Source organism: Medicago truncatula, chromosome 6 (genome assembly GCF_003473485.1).
Source record: "Medicago truncatula cultivar Jemalong A17 chromosome 6, MtrunA17r5.0-ANR, whole genome shotgun sequence".
In the NCBI taxonomy this organism is placed as follows: domain Eukaryota; kingdom Viridiplantae; phylum Streptophyta; class Magnoliopsida; order Fabales; family Fabaceae; genus Medicago; species Medicago truncatula.
Window position 1 is genome coordinate 20730913 of NC_053047.1, and position 16004 is coordinate 20746916.

Genomic DNA, 16004 nt, shown 5'->3' on the forward strand with positions numbered 1-16004 from the left:
AGTAACTTGCAGGTGACTGAGAGTAGGTTGTTGTGTTTGCTGTCGTGAGTGGCCTTTCCTCAATGAGTCTTAGGTTGCTCTGATACGTAACGGGATGCGGTCTTTGATTGCATGCTTCTATTCCTTTACGTATTGATTTATTGATTTATGATTAAGTTGTTTGAATTGAATTTATGAGGTGTTTGATGAGGTCTGCGTGCCAAGACAATTTATGTTGAAGAATTTAATCCGCTGCTATTACGTTGATAATTTATGTTGAAGGATAAATTGTTATTTATCTATTTATGATTTTAAAGAAGTGTGATATCCCGTTTATGTGATGTTTTACTCTGATAATATGTTTGAAATTTTTAAGTCCGGAAAATGGGGTGTTACACATGGCGCCCCTGGCTATACATGTTCTTCTCTATCGCCACCCCCGGTTCACCTTTGGTGATGCGCCCTTGGCTATACATTTCCCTGCTTTATCGCTCATACTTCCTTCCTTTGCCCGCGCAGCGACTTCAAGCGTCCCCCTTCTTTTTGTCGCAGCACTATGATCGATCACTTGCTGACATTGTCGTGTCACAAAGAGCAGCTCGCAATCGACTGTCCCTGGCGTGATGAGGTATCCTTTCGCCACATGGATGGGAGAATTACCAAGGCGGTTACGACCGCAAGGGACATTTCCATTCTTTGTTTCCCTTGTGACAGTTCCTTGGGATTGAGGCAGTGTCGTTTGCCGCAATTGGCGTTTCAAAGAGTTTGTTACGGTGAATGTTCTCGTTCTTCGTATCAACTTTTATCGGAACCTTGTTTTGATTCTTCTCGACACGTTCGAGCCTGTCGTTTTGTTGTCGGGGGAAGATCGCCAGGTTCGTCAGGATTTCTTTCGTCTCCTGCGGCGGAGGAACCACTGAAGATGGTGGACGCATAATAACATCCTCTGTGCGTGGAAGAGGTGGAGGGAGAAACGTCGTATTCATCGCGGTGACAGTACGAGCGTTGAGGATTCCGTCGTTTCCTTCTGAATTCACCAGCTCGAGAATCAGAACTGTCGATCTTGGAGGATTTGAATCGCAGGACGTGGTTCTGGTGCGGTGGAGGAGCGGCTTGTGGTGGATCTCCTACGAGTTACATCCATTAGTTTGGAGAAAGGAGCAGTAACTGTGAACTGTTGCGATGGAGGAACGTGTAACAAAAAACGGTTACGGCAGAGGAACGTATAACAGAAAACGAGTACGATGGAGGATTGTTAAACCGTGGTAGTTAGCGAACGATCCCCTCCTTCTAGCGTCAAATGATATGTCTAGTGAGGATGGATGAGTAGCAATGGTGGCGTAAAATTGCTCCGGTGTGACGTGATGGTTTCTGGTACAGTGGTAATGAATCTTTGCGGTGGAACGAAAGGTTCCTAGAGGCACGTTAGCACTTAAACGCTCAAGTCAGTAATGGAACTGAGTAAGAGTGTGTAGAAAGTGTTGTGAAAAGTGAATCATACCTTGAGGGTGAAGCAAGGTCACCCTTAAATAGGCGCGAGTTAAGGATAAACTCTTTCGAGTTTTGCGGGGTGTGATTAGGGAAGATTAGAGGACACGTGTAGGGTGATCCTCGCGGCGGGCAAGCTACTTTGTGGCGCGGTGCACTTGAGATGGCGTGTTCCTTCAGGAGCGGAGCCTTATAGCGGTGTAATTAGGCTACATGTCAACGTGTGATTGATATTCTAACTGGTCTAGAACAAGAGTGAGGATTAGAGATAGTGTTTAAAAGAGAGTGTTGCTAGCACTAGCACGGGTTCCACTTGTGTAACATTGGGTATTTTAAGTTATATAACATTGTCCAATCAGGGTGTGCCACGTGGCACACCCTTTTTTAAAAAAAAAATCAATTAAAGGAGAATAAGAGAACGTGACTAAGAGAACAAGTGAAAAATAAAAAACGCATTCCTCTTCTCTTCTCCTGTACGACGAACCCACCACCCACCATCAACTTTTCTCCGCCACCGCCGACACTTCCCTCCGCCGCCGCCGTCCTCTCCGCCAACGACCACCGTTCCTCTTCACTTTCTCTCCTGCGACACTCTTTTTCAAATTTGATGAATTTGATTTGGAATTAATTTTGAGATTCATTAAGGGATTCATTGAGGGTTGTTATTGTAAAGATCAGTAGACTAATAACAACAGATATCCTTTCAATTGTCTCTTGAGAGGTGGGTTGATTTGTGATTTTTTGAATTGTGACAAAAATAGTGAAAAGAGGGTTACCATGATGTTGCAGAGAATTGCTATTATTAGTGTGCTATGGTGAAATTGAAAATATGTGAAACTGAACATCTGTTATGAAAACGCATAAGCGGAAAAAACGCAATATGCTGCTATTAGTCTGCTAAATCTGTGAAATTGAGCATCTGTTATGAACAATGCTCTTTATGGCTTGAGCATCAGTTATGAGCATCTGTTATGGCTTGAAGCATCTTGGAATAATATAATATACTCCTTTCTAATGAATCTGTTTAACAAATGTTATTCTTTTCTAAATCATAAACATCCTTAATTATAGTGTGCATATATATGAGGTGCTAAAAATGTTTCAAAGACATCAATGGAAACCAATATCAAATTGGTGAAAGATGAAGCAGAGAAAGTTGTTGACAACACAATGTACATGCAGATAATTTGATCATTGACACAATGTACATGTATTATAAAACAACTCAATATAATTGTTAATATTTAATTCAATATGGATGTGCAATTGAAACAACTTAATAAGCGAAAAAATTCATAAGCGAAAAAACGCATAAATAGAAACGAACAAATGATAGAGGCTGCTATAACACAATTAGGCTAGCAAAATATTGTATATTCCATTCAAAATACAAAGTCAATGTATGGCAGAAGCTGCTATAACACTACTGCTATAATTCAGCAGGAAAAAAATGGGACAAACCCCAAAAAATACCCACCATGGGGAACTAAAGCTGCTGCTATAACAACTTAGCAGAGGTGTGGCTGCACAATCCTAAGACAGCACACTAACAGGATCCAAAATAACACTACTAAGTGATTTTAACAGCAAAAACACAGTTCCCATGCTCCAAAAAACCGCGCCTGAACAGCAAAAAACAACATGCAAACTGGAACCCCCCAGGCACCTGCAGCGGAACCCCCCAGGTATCAAACCAGAACAAAAAAAAACAGCAAAAACAGTTGCTGCACTTTCATGAATGCAGCAACGCCAGTGCCCCCTATGAATTCATTCCATTCAAATAGGTTGGCCCCTCTATTTCCTACATTAATAACAACTTAAAAATTTGCATCACGATACTTGTTGAATGTATGAATAGTTCATTATGAATTTGTTTTTGAAATTACCATTAGCATGGCTGTGTAATTGACTTGAGACTCATGTGCTTGTGGGGGCTCATAAGTTGTAGGCGCAGAACAAGATACTCCATCAACCTAAAATGATTATGTCAAATTATTAAGCTAAGATACATGTAAAATTATGGCAGTCACCAAAACAAGTAAAATTAAAACAAGTACTTTAAATAACAACTCATATACCTGTGAACTTTTTTCTTTAGGTGGAGCGCGCCTAGATGTAGCGCGACTATGCTGTTTTTCCAAACAACTTTTGTGTCGCTTAATTCGCTTTGAACCGGGTCGTACCCTGAACCCCTTTGCTTGCATAAAATCCAAACTCACAACTTCTGGACGAGCACCATTATCACCGTTATTGTCCATAGCTTGTGCCCGAAGTTCAATTATTTTCTTGAACATGTCATCTACACCATTATCAAGAAACTTGAGCCATTCTTCCTCGGGTGATGCTTCAGTTGCTGCTTTAATGAACTTAGAGACAACTTGTCTGAACATTCGATTTCTAGACAACTTGGGATCTCCTTCAACCTCCTTTCGCCTAAAATCTTGCACAACGCCATAACGGGCTTCTCTTGTCCACCTTTTTAAAATATAGTTCTCAGGAATTACCTTAACATCATTCAATTCAAACACTTTTAAAGCATGTGAACAAAGTATGCCAAAAGTATCAAATTTCCTACAACTACAAGTGATGGAATTTGAAACACGGTTAAATGAAACTCTCCAAGATCCTTCATGTTTTGCCTTAGTGATGACATAATCACAAAGAGAGTCAAATTCATGTCTAATTGGTACAGATAAAGTTAAGAATAACTTAAACTCATCTTGAAACAATTCAAATACAGTGTGTGTGTGTGTGTGTGTGTGTGTATGTTTTTCCCATTTGGATTAGTATTGGTGCAGTTTCATATGCTAACCTTGCAAGCTTATGTGAGGATTCATACACACAACTCAATTCTTTTGCTCGTTTCTCCTCAACAACTATTTCAAAATGGTTGAAGAATTCTAGGATATTCACATTCGGTTTCATACAAGACTTGAAGTGAGCATTCAAACTTTCACTAACTTGTGTACTTCGCATGCCAAGTGTTAACACTCCCTTCATATAACATGCAGCCATTTTTTTTAAGCTCATAAGTTGAAATGATCCAAGATTTGTCATGAATATTAAATTTATGGATCATGTCAAACCAAAGTTTCTCAAAAACTGCTTCAATGTCAATATCATACATGCATTTTTTGATATCAATAAGCAAAGAAGATCCTCCCTTCATCATGTTCCCAAGATGTTTAACTCCATTTTGTAACAAATGCCATGTGCATAAACCATGATGAGTCTCGGGCATCACATCTGCAACTGCCCTTGCCATTGCTTGATCTTGGTCAGTGAAGATCGTCTTTGGTTTTTTGTTGTTGTGTGCCTGTAAGAATGTATCAAACAACCATCTAAATGACTCACTTGTCTCATCATACATTAGTGCCGCCCCAAATATGACTGAACCTCTATAATGGTTGAAACCAGAAAAGAAAAGAAAAAAAGCAAGTGGTCTATTGGCATAGTTGGTACAGTACGTGGTGTCCAAAGAAACAACATCGCCAAAATACCCGTAATCCAAAATCATCTGTGCATCACACCAAAACACATTTGTAATATGTTCTTCTACATCGATCTGATATGCATGAAAGAAGGATGGATTCTCCAACAATTGTCGTTGAAAATATTGTGAAAGACATCCAATCTCACCATATGCCATACTTCTTTTTCTTCTTGCAGTGATGTAGTTTCTTACATCCACCTCTGTAAATCCAACATTAGCTATGTGCCCTGCTTGTGTGCTCAAAAGTTGAAATGTTGACTTCTGCCTTAATCCAGAGTCATTAGCCAAATCAATCTCGTATGCTTGCACCTCAATTATCTTTCTATGTGACCGAAGCATGTGTGTTGTCTTAGAATTTTGTAGATCATGGTTATGTTCTTCTTCAAAGTCATGGATGACCAACTTTCCATTCTTACGAGAAAGTGTAATTCTTACAGGGCAATTTGTTCTAACATCGGCTCTCGTATATTTTCCTTCATATGCATATCTTTTCTCCTTCCTTTTTAGCCATTCCTTACAACAAACCAATCGACATGACGATACGCTACCATCTTCTTTTTTGTTTGCGAAACGTACTCTAACTCCGAAGCCCACACGGAAACTATAAGCAAGCCAAAACTTATTAGCCTCTTCCATAGAATCAAATCCCATTCCAATCTTTGGTTTCCAATCAACATCTGAAGATGCCATATTTGATCAAACTATCGAAAGAACCTAAAAAGTAAATAAAGAACATAAAACATAAAAAACAATTCATACAAAACATTAAGAAAGAAAACATTAAAACAGAATGAATGATAAGAACAAAAAAATTCAAGGATCAATCAATCCCCTTTGCCTTTTTTCAAAACAACAACAACATGAGTCAAGCTTTTTTAAAAAAGAAACAGAGTTTAGTAGACATTGCAATGGGTTCTATACATCCTTAAATAAAACCCTAAATTTCCTAAAATCAAATCCTAATAAATTGAAACTAGTTCAAAAGCGATTGTTTTATCTCTTGATCAACTGTTGTTATTCTCTATTTTCATAGAAATTTTGATTTTTATTATGGGTTAATCTCATTTCTATGATCATTTCAATCATTCTAAAGAAAAAGATAAAAGAAAAAAAAACCTTATGATGCCACAGTCATGGCAGGTTGACGGCGGCGGCGGTGATCGACGGTGGACGGAAAACTGATGATGATGATGATGATGGTGAGTGAGTTTGTTTTGAAGTGGAAGGAGGAAGCAGAAGGGTTAGCGCACATTTTCCATTTCACTCCTTCTCTCAGTCACGTGTTCTCTTATTCTCCTTTAATTGATTTTTTTTAAAAAAAGGTGTGCCACGTGGCACATCCTTATTGGACAATGTTATATAACATAAAATCGACTATGTTACACAAGTGAAACCCTTGCTGGGTTAGCACTGCTCTTTTATTATACGATAACAAACAAAATGATGCAATTTGATTGGTTTATTAAATGACAACACATATAATTGGTCTACATTGCCTTTTTTATGCAAAAGTTGTTGACTTTTAATACCCTTTGTGTATAAATTGAGGAATAAAATTAAACAGTTTTACAAATATCACTACCAATTATCTTATACCTTTGTTAGAAAATAAAAACTCGACATGTAATTTGATTGGCTTGGTTTTTTCTAATAACATTGAGATTTATTTTTTTTACATATCATTCTACCATTTTTTCCGTAGCCAAGAACAAAGCAAAAACCAATGATGACCCTATTCATATTAACTTTTTTTTTTTGTTTTGTTGAAAAGAATTAGTAACAACTATCGATATAATTACATGTACATTGTCTTGTCATACGAGTCACATGTGTAAACCATTTTTATGAGGGGAAGTAGAATTTAATGTTAATTAGAAAGAAAAATAAACGTGCCATGTATTCTTGAGAAATTTTGCAAGCATTTTGTTTATTATAAATATAGATTTTTTTTTAGGTAAAATATAAATATATATATATGAGTCAGGATCCGTTGACACCAGGTGTTAACGGATTTGTTGACACCAAATCTCAACTGTTGATCTTATTTAATCAAAGGTTAATAATAGTGCCACATTTTTATTTATTGTGTATCCTTTTTTTTCAATCACACACTATTATTGTTTTTAATGATTACAAAACCTAAATTGGAAACATAATCCTATCATAATTCTCATTATTCTCTTGTCTGCAAAATTGAAATACTCCATAGTTGAATAATTAAAATACTTCAAAGATATTATTGTTTAGAAAGAATTGGAAATATTAGTTGTTAAATGCAATTCCCTCTATGACTCCTACATACTAATTGTACCAATTCAAAGCCAGTGACTTTGCTGGGATTTCTTTTTTTTATGCCGTAATCAGAATAAAATTAGAATAAAATTGTAATGGAGTTTTCCATTCTACCAAAACCATACAATTCACTTTTTTGATATTCAATCATTTAAAAGTAAACTCATCCAATTGTAATTTTGTTTTGAAGGAAGCTCATCCAATTGTAATTGTTATAATAAGATTGACATAAGTTTCCTTCATGTGCTGCAATATATAGGAGGAGTTAAATAAGAGGGAAAGGAGATAGAAACAAGAATAATAATATTCATAGGAACGAGGGAAGAGAAAAACAATTTTCCCAGGAGAGAATTACAAGTATCATTGCTCCATGTTTTCGGTTTGAGTTTTTCAATCACTAAAAGCAATAATTGTGTCTGAGTGAGAGAAATGATACACTAGAAAAAGAAACATAAATTAATTATGGGCCTTTGGAACAGATAATTATGGGTCTTTGGATTAAAATAACTGACGGATAAGATTTGGTGTCAACGAATCCGTTGACACCTGGTGTCAACGAATCCTGACTATATATACATATAGTTACATACTAAACTGACTCATCAGGCTGCATAATCGATTAATGTTTGAGCCAAACTCTATTTTGACAGCCCACAAAACAAGAAAAATGTTTTTCTTAACATCAATTTTGCTCTAAAACATCAAGAAAATACGAAAATAACCCCGGTAGCAATTAATTGTTATTGTGATTGATCCCAACTAATGGTACGAAAAGCAATTTTGCTTTTGGTATGTATTTTTCTGGTATTTTGGAGCAAAACTGATGGTAAGAAGAGCAATTTTGACGAAACAATTGGGCCGACCCAACCCATTTATAGGAAGCATGACGGTAACTTTACATTACCATATCACATCACGTGCTTACAATTCAGAGAGAAAAATGAAAGAAAATCACTGTAAGAAAACGGAAAAGTGAAAACCCTATCTCTCCCTTCGTCCGTAACCGTTTCTTCACTTTTTCCTCTTCTCAAGGTACTTTACTCTCTTATCTTCTCTTCTCTATCTTCATTTCATTTCAATTTATCACGGACACGGATACCTGACACGACACTTACACTGACATATGTCTGTAATAATTTGAGAAAATGAATACATTTACACGTGTCGAAGACGGAATACACATTGTTGCTACTGAGATTTTGATTGTTATAAATTTTCAAGTTAAAATTGAAACTGTAGTGTTAATATGGAGTGAAATTTTGTGATTATGTTGGTTTGTTAATTACTGTATTGTTGTTATTCAAACTTAATTTGATGTTTATGAATGAGTATGTCACATAATTTGAATATTGTTTTTGATTATTTTGGGACTAGTTTTACCTTTTGTTATTGGAATGATCTTGTTTATTTATGATACATTGATACTGGTACTGATAATTTTAAAAAATTACAAAATTCAAAGTAATCATGTGTGTTGGTGTCGTGTCGGACTCACCTTCGATCAGAAGTGTCGGGGCTATAGAGTTGTTTACTTTGTATTAGAGGGAGAAAAATGATATTTTTTTTGAAAAAAGAGGGAGAAAAATGATGTTGAAAAATGTTTTGCGTTTTAAGTTAGTTTGTTAACTTAGAGGTTTTTGATGCGGAATCCTTAAGACAATGAAGTTACTGGAATTGAATGGTTTTTTTACTTGGATTTTTTAGTTCGATTTCAGTTGTTGAGTTGTCATGATGGTGTAATTACCGGAAATGGATGTTTTGACGTGGATTTTTTAGTTTGCTTTTAGTTGTTAAAATGCCATGATGGTGCAATTGCCAGAAATTAATTGTTGTGACTTGTATTTTGAGTTTGGTTCTAGTTCATGAAATTGCCAAAAATGAATGGTTTTAACTTGGATTTATTAGTTTTGTTTTATTTGTTGATTCATCGTGGTGGTGAAATTGTCAGAATATAATGGTTTTGACTTGCATTATTTAGTTTAGTTTTAGTTGCAATTGTCAGAAATGAATGGGTTTTGGCTTGTATTTTATTTTTATTTTTATGGGTCAATTAGAGTTTTGTATCAAGAGGTGTCTGCTTTTGTGCTTGGTCATTCAATTGATACGAAAAGGCACATGTGGTTGAAAATGGTTTACTTTTATAGCTTATTCAATATCAGAAAATGTCTCAAACCAAGTAGACTCTTGATTTTTTACTGTCATTTTCATTTCAGATGAAATGTTTTACTCAATAATTTTGTGATGTTGGAAACTAGATTTTGTCTTTTTTAATATTTCTTTCTTAAAATCATAAAACAAAAATAAACTAAAAGCAAGATGATACTTTTGCAATTATCAGCGAACAATTAAGAATGATCTGTAAATAGTAAGAAAAAATGGACCTTGTTGGCCATAGGTTGTTTGCACTTTGTAATGAATGGTATTCATTGATACAATATGCAGAGAGCAAAGTTAGTAAGATGTGCAAGTAGATTTTGGGTTATTTTTTCTTTTTCAATTGTAATTATTTTTGTCACTCTTGTTATCACTTGCATTTATGGTAGAGTTTAAAATGCCGCAGTTGTCTTTATGATACTGATATTGAGGAAGGTATGGCTTCAAATTAGGAGTCCACACATGATGGGAATGATACTAATTTGTGGCGACCAAGCTGCGCTACTGTTAGGATATCAAGTATTAGATAATTAGAGTAGTTACGAGTTAGTAGAAGTTAGTTAGTAAGTTGATAAGATTGTTTGGTGATTTTTAAGAGTTGTCATTTTGTTATTATTAGAAAGTATTTAAATAGCCCTCAATTGGTAGAGGGGAAGGAGAGCTTTGAATAATTAAATTTTGTGAGTAAAGAATTATCTAGTGGGAAATGAGAGTTCTCCTTTGGGTGTAGCTTCTTGTGCAAGGTTATCATCTTCACTTTATACCTCTTGTATCTTCTCTTTTAATCTCTCTTACACCGATATGTAATCCTTCATTTATTTTCAATCTTGGAATTCTTTCTTGCTCAGAGAGGGTATTCTAACAGATACATATTGCTTCCAACCCATTTTTTCTTGAAAGAACTAAGCACATAGAGATCGACTGTCACTTTGCAAGAGATTAGATTCTTTCAGAAGAAATCGTAACTGATTTTGTTGGTACAAATGATCAATTGTCTGGCATATTTACGAGGTCCCTTAGAGGACCTCAGGTTGAATCTATTTGTTACAAGCTTGGTGCATATGACAAGTATGCTCCAGCTTGAGGAGGAGTGTTAGAATTAAGTAAATCTTTCAAAATTCCTTTAATTGTACAACTTCCTAAAGTGAAATATTTTCCGTGAAGACCTTGTAAAGTAATTCAGGGTTCAGGATATGATCGGTAAACCTTGGAGCTGCAGTTTGAACGTTGAATACATTATATTCTCAATTGTTGATTTATGAATGCTGTCGGTCAGTAAACAGTTCTCTACCTTTATTTATCCTGTGTTTGGAAGTCTCATAGTCATGTATGCTCAATTTTCTTTGTAGATGTTATAGAAACTGGATTCGTGGAAGATTTGCAATATTTTAATGTTAGGACAATCTTTGGTTATTGTACTGTAGCAGTTCCTGATTTATATCTTAGTCGAGGACATGTGAAAGTTCTCATTAGAATGATACTGCACTTGTTTCAAGTGCTCATGCTTATAATGCAAACTAAGGTTTTTGACTAATTGCAAACTTTCCTTCGTGTTGTAATTTCATAGTTACTGAACTGAGACAACAAATTGTGCCAAAGCCCTAGTAATTACAACTTAGAAGCTGTGTAGTTTTTTCAAATGTCCGGCGCTGCTATGGAAATTGTGAAATCTGAGGTATGCTATGATATTTTATTTAGAATTGTTTTTATCTATTTAAGGTTATTGTTGAGATATTTAGGCTGCTCGTGTAAATTCCTTTAATATGTAGATTAAATCACCTTAATGATGCCAGGTTAGTCTTAATATTAGATATTCTGTTTACCAACAAATTAATGTTAGTTAGGTCCCAATTTAGTATTAAATTTGAAGAATTCAGTAGTATGATATCATCACATAAATGTTGAAACATATTATATCACCTTAATAATGCCAGGTTAGTTCTAATATTAGATATTCTGTTTGACAACAAATTAATGTTAGTCAGGTCCCAACAATTTAGTAATATATCATCCCATATACTAAGAAACATTTAGTTTTTCTTCCCCATCGGTAGGTATTTTTTATGACTAATTAAAAAGAAGAAACTTCTACAATGTGTCTATTTCATGGCTAGTTTGCTTTTCTTCTAAGTTGTATCATACCATCTTCCCCCTCCCCCATTTTAAAATGCAGCAGATGCTGAATGGTGTATATTGCATGCTTCCCTTATTTTGTTGCTGGGCCAATGGGAATATTTACCTCTACCCACCAAACCACAACCGAGTCCATATTCATCATGACGGTGATGCGTGGTTACTTATGAAGCTTGTTATGACACCGACACGATACCGTTACATGATTACACCGAATTATTATTATATCATTTTCTCAAATTATTGTCGGTGTTGGTGTCGGTGTGTCAGTGTCCGTGTCTGTGTTCATGCTTCATCGGTGGTTGCTTTATTGTTTTGGAATTTAGAATATGGTATAGTCAGACCTGTTGTTGCTTGAGTGGCTAGTTTGTTGATTTTAATTTTCCTTTTTAATGCTTAGATGAAATCCTACATCTGGCTTCAAACTGAGGATGGTTCTATTCAACAAGTAGAAGCGGAGGTTGCGATGTTTTGCCCTATGATTTTCAATGAAGTAATTCAGACAGGCATGGGGTCTTCCAAAACTTATGCTATATCTCTTCCGCAACGTGTCACTCCTGCAATGTTGGGTTTAGTACTTGATTACTGTAGGTTCCACCGAGCACCGGGACGTTCTAATAAGGTATGGAATAATCAGAGTTTGATGTGATTCATTATACCTTGCTTTTAGGGATATAGATATTTTTCCACTCCTCCTAAAATCGATGCTTATTTATTTTGAAGTGTATTTGATAATTTGAACTATTACTTAACTATTTGTTATATAGGAGCGCAAAACTTTTGATGAGAAATTTATCCGTATTGATACAAAGAAGTTATGCGAGTTGGCGTCTGCTGCACACTACCTTCGACTGAGGCCTTTGGTTGATCTGACCACCCGGGCACTTGCTCGGAAGATTGAAGGAAAAACTCCTGAAGAGATTCGTGAAACATTTCATTTGCCTGATGATCTCACTGAGGTGTGTGAAGATAGTCAAATGTGACCCTTAAAGTCCGCAAGTTTGTTTCTTGATTTACATTTGGTGTTTGACAGGAGGAGAAGCTTGAGCCTATCAAAAACATAACTGATGATCCACATATCCGACTTTTGAATAGATTATATGCTAGAAAGAGGAGAGAATTAAAAGAGAGGAATAAATTGAAGGCATGTTGTACTGTTTTAATTCGATTGATATTGATTGGCCATGCCTATTGAATGTTTAGCAATATATTTCTTATGACTAATTTCTTGTCACCCTGTGTTGCAAGTAACGCTAAAAAACTTCATGTGTTTCAGGATGTTGAGGTTGAGGAGGAACCAAAGGATGAACGCTCAGTTGATGATCTGCTTTCATTTATTAATGGCCCAGATGGAGGTATGCCATGTTTTCCATCCTAACCACTTCTCTAAATTTGATCAATCATTAATTTATTTTCTATACAGTTCTCTACTTCTCTTATCTTCGCTTTTATTTTGGGGATAAAAGATGGCTCTCTTGACTTAGTTTTTACAACTCAATTCTTCTATATCACGTTGCTTACTCAGCTCAGGCTTTGACATTTTGTTTCTTTATAGCACATTTGAACATCACAAAATGTAAACGATCAATATACTGCTTGACTAAAACTTAGTTTTCAAAGTTTCTATGGATATGCTTATTACATGTTTACAACTACTGTCATTATTATTTGTTAGACAATCTAAAAATTGTCTCATCATATCATTATTCTAACACATTTAATGTTAGAACAATGATATTATGATGGGATAAATTTTAGATTTTCTAACTTGCCATGTCAGGAGTCTGGATAAACACGGGTGGGCCCAGATCATGTACGGGACAATAGCTGAGGCTATACTATGTCAAGGACTGGAGTTGATGGGTACTACCACAATATATCTAACAAGTAGTGTGTATTGTACCCAAGTATGAAATAGAACCAACATAACTAACTCATAGAGTTAGTTATGATAGTTGTAGCCAGCTGTTCACAGCTGTTAGGTTCACTTGGCAGTTAGTCTCCTCCAAGAGAGGAATCTGCTATTGCAGGTTACCACTTGCTGCTAAAAATGCAGTGGCGGTGTAACCGAATTGTACGAGAATTGAGATGAATGAAAAACAGATTCACAAATATTCTCTCTAGTTTCAATAGGTACAGACTATTTATGCTGGAGATTGGGCGTAGACATCGCTTGCAACAAAGACCAGGGTCATATTTCATCCTGAACATAGGAGGATCTTGTTGTTGTTTTGTCATTATTGTTTAGATGCATGTAGCTTCTCTCGATTCTGATAGATGTCAGCGTGACTATGTTGATTTCTTGTTATCATACTGATTTGCATAACTTACTTTTAAGGACACATGATTTGGCAGATATAAAAGGAACTAGATCAAACAAGAATAAAAAGAAGAATAGGAGAAGGAAAGACACCGCAAAAGATCCGTCTTTTAGAAGTGCAAATGAAAATCATAGTAAGGTTAGATTCTGCCAGATATTCCTTTTGAGAATATTTATATTTGGTATCAGCATTATTTTGTTCTGGAAGTGTTTGTTTCTTATGGAATATCTTATGATATGTTTTAGGAGTTCAATCCTCTTCCTTCTGCATATCATAATGCCAATTTTGAAGATGCCTTAGAGGCCTCTGGCGTGCAAGATCATATTGCTGTTAATTTTTCTTCAAAGATCGAGTTTAATGAAAGTGATTTTGATGATGATGACTTCGATCCTGCAATGAAGGAGGAGCTTGACAGGTTAGATGCATTTTTCTGCTAATTCTTCAACTGATGTGAGTAAGATCAAAATTGTATGCAAGTGAATGTATGTTTATCCTGAAATTAATCTCCATAAAGAAACAACTTTTCTTTATTTTTGTGATTTCTTAATCTTCTTTCTACCAGTCAATTTGTTACAGAATATGTTGTTCCTTTAGTAACAAGTAGATTTCATGGATCCGGAATCTTTCTGACTGGCATAGCATTTCGGTGCAATTTTTCGGTCATTGAATCCAATTCAATTTGTCTGACATTTATTTAGAAGATTCTTGAAAAGCTTAATTAAATTGGGTATATGTTCGTCAGTATTCTATGAAAAGGACGGCCTTGTCAGCTAATTGTCGACCTTTTTTTGTTGTTGTTTATCTTTATTTGCATTAATAACCATGTTTCTTATGTAGGGAAGTTGAAGATTTTGCACGCAGATTAAATTCAGATTGGCCTGCAAGGATTCAAATTTTACCTTCACACCAAAACAGAAGACTAACACCAATTTCCATGAATAGCAATGGTTCAACCAACCGATGTACAAGTATGATCTTTTTGCTGCCGTTTATTTCCATCATATATATATAATCACAAGTCTCTTGTCATTCAGCATGTAATTTTTGGCACATGCAGGTTTTGGTCGGAGATAGTGCAGCCAGTACTGTCAGATACTTTAATTTCCAAGGCGAGTAAAGGCAGGCCGGGTGCAAGGGGTGCTGCTGGTGATATTCAGTACCCGCTTTTCGTTCTTGAGTGATGCTCATGCTGTTGCCTACCAATGCTTGTGTTTTGGATTTTAAATGTCATGCTACGGTTATTATTTTTAAGCATGGTAACTTTTTTTCTTTTCGCAATTGGCGGCATATACCACAATAGATTAAAGCCAATGTTTTGACGAAAAATCGAGATTTTACTTTTGAGAACAAAACTAGTGAGGTTTAACAAAATTTTTATCCACTCCGTAGTGACAACAACCACAAATGAGTCCTTGGTGTTTTTTATGCCATGATCTCAAGTAATTTGATAACCATGGAATTCCAAATTTTTATGTAGTACAAATTTAATTTGTTTACAAGTAGCTGAATTTTTTGGTTAAAAGATCTACATACATGTATTTTAAATGTTCAAAATCATTTTTTTCTTGTACTCTACTTAACATGTATTCATTTGTTATTAAACAGAATATCTACGACAAAAGAATAATCTAAAATTAAGCGATCTGATTTAAAAGAGAAAATAATAAAAGTACCAATGGCAAATCTACATAAATATTCCAAGAATTTAACAAGATTTTTTTTCCAAAATATAATATTAAAGGAAAATTTACATAAAAATAAATAAACCTAAATGGATAAAAACAATAATTACTAGCCGTAGAAGGTTTAGACATTTGAAAAAAGGCAAATGCTTGCGTCTTCAACGGCACATGTTAAGGAATAGCGTGAACATATAAATTTAGAAAATTTATATGTACAAATTTTGTATGTTAACTTTAGTACTAAATTTACCTTAACTGTACTTCAAAATTTGTACGAAAATTTTATGTAAAGTCAGAGGTGTACATAATTGATTGAATGATTAGTTTATTGATTTTTCATCATCTAAAGTTATTGAATTTTTTATTCTCTCTTATAATGTAGAGATAAAATCACATGTCTGACTTAAAACTATGGATGGCTATTCTCAACAAGTAGAGAAAACAGTGGCAATGATTTGTCAG

General features: G+C 35.1%; 2 protein-coding genes across 4 annotated transcripts; one reads left to right on the plus strand and one right to left on the minus strand.

Annotated features, from left to right (window-relative positions):
- Positions 1–4222: 4222 nt before the first annotated feature.
- Positions 4223–6211, minus strand: LOC120575929 (protein FAR1-RELATED SEQUENCE 5-like). Its single transcript, XM_039826814.1, has 2 exons — positions 6077–6211; positions 4223–5674 (listed from the first exon to the last, which is right to left on the minus strand). Exon 2 carries the CDS (start codon positions 5648–5650, stop codon positions 4424–4426), a length of 1227 nt encoding a protein of 408 aa, XP_039682748.1. The 5' UTR covers positions 5651–5674; positions 6077–6211; the 3' UTR covers positions 4223–4423.
- Positions 6212–8144: 1933 nt separating this feature from the next.
- On the plus strand, positions 8145–15388 carry LOC25496528 (SKP1-like protein 21). 3 transcript variants are annotated; one of them, XM_024785366.2, is made up of 10 exons: positions 8145–8284; positions 10974–11081; positions 11940–12161; positions 12307–12498; positions 12573–12683; positions 12816–12894; positions 13895–13998; positions 14106–14275; positions 14698–14828; positions 14918–15362. In XM_024785366.2, the coding sequence occupies exons 2-10, from the start codon at positions 11046–11048 to the stop codon at positions 14932–14934; spliced, it is 1062 nt and encodes a 353-aa protein (XP_024641134.1). In that variant the 5' UTR covers positions 8145–8284; positions 10974–11045; the 3' UTR covers positions 14935–15362. The 3 variants fall into 3 exon arrangements, with proteins under 3 accessions (XP_024641134.1, XP_039682613.1, XP_013452362.1); XM_013596908.3 differs by lacking the exon at positions 8145–8284 and adding an exon at positions 8339–10677; XM_039826679.1 differs by lacking the exon at positions 12573–12683 and having other exon boundaries at positions 14918–15388.
- The last annotated feature ends 616 nt before the right edge of the window (positions 15389–16004 follow it).

What these genes read in the sequence shown, in the direction of transcription:
- LOC25496528 (XM_024785366.2), top strand. Translation starts at nt 11,046, where the DNA reads ATGTCCGGCGCTGCTATGGAAATTGTGAAATCTGAG. An exon ending in CACCGGGACGTTCTAATAAG is followed by an intron (nt 12,162 to 12,306) that starts GTATGGAATAAT and finishes TTTGTTATATAG; the next exon opens with GAGCGCAAAACTTTTGATGA. An exon ending in TGCCTGATGATCTCACTGAG is followed by an intron (nt 12,499 to 12,572) that starts GTGTGTGAAGAT and finishes GGTGTTTGACAG; the next exon opens with GAGGAGAAGCTTGAGCCTAT.
- LOC120575929 (XM_039826814.1), bottom strand. Translation starts at nt 5,650, where the DNA reads ATGGCATCTTCAGATGTTGATTGGAAACCAAAGATTGGAATGGGATTT.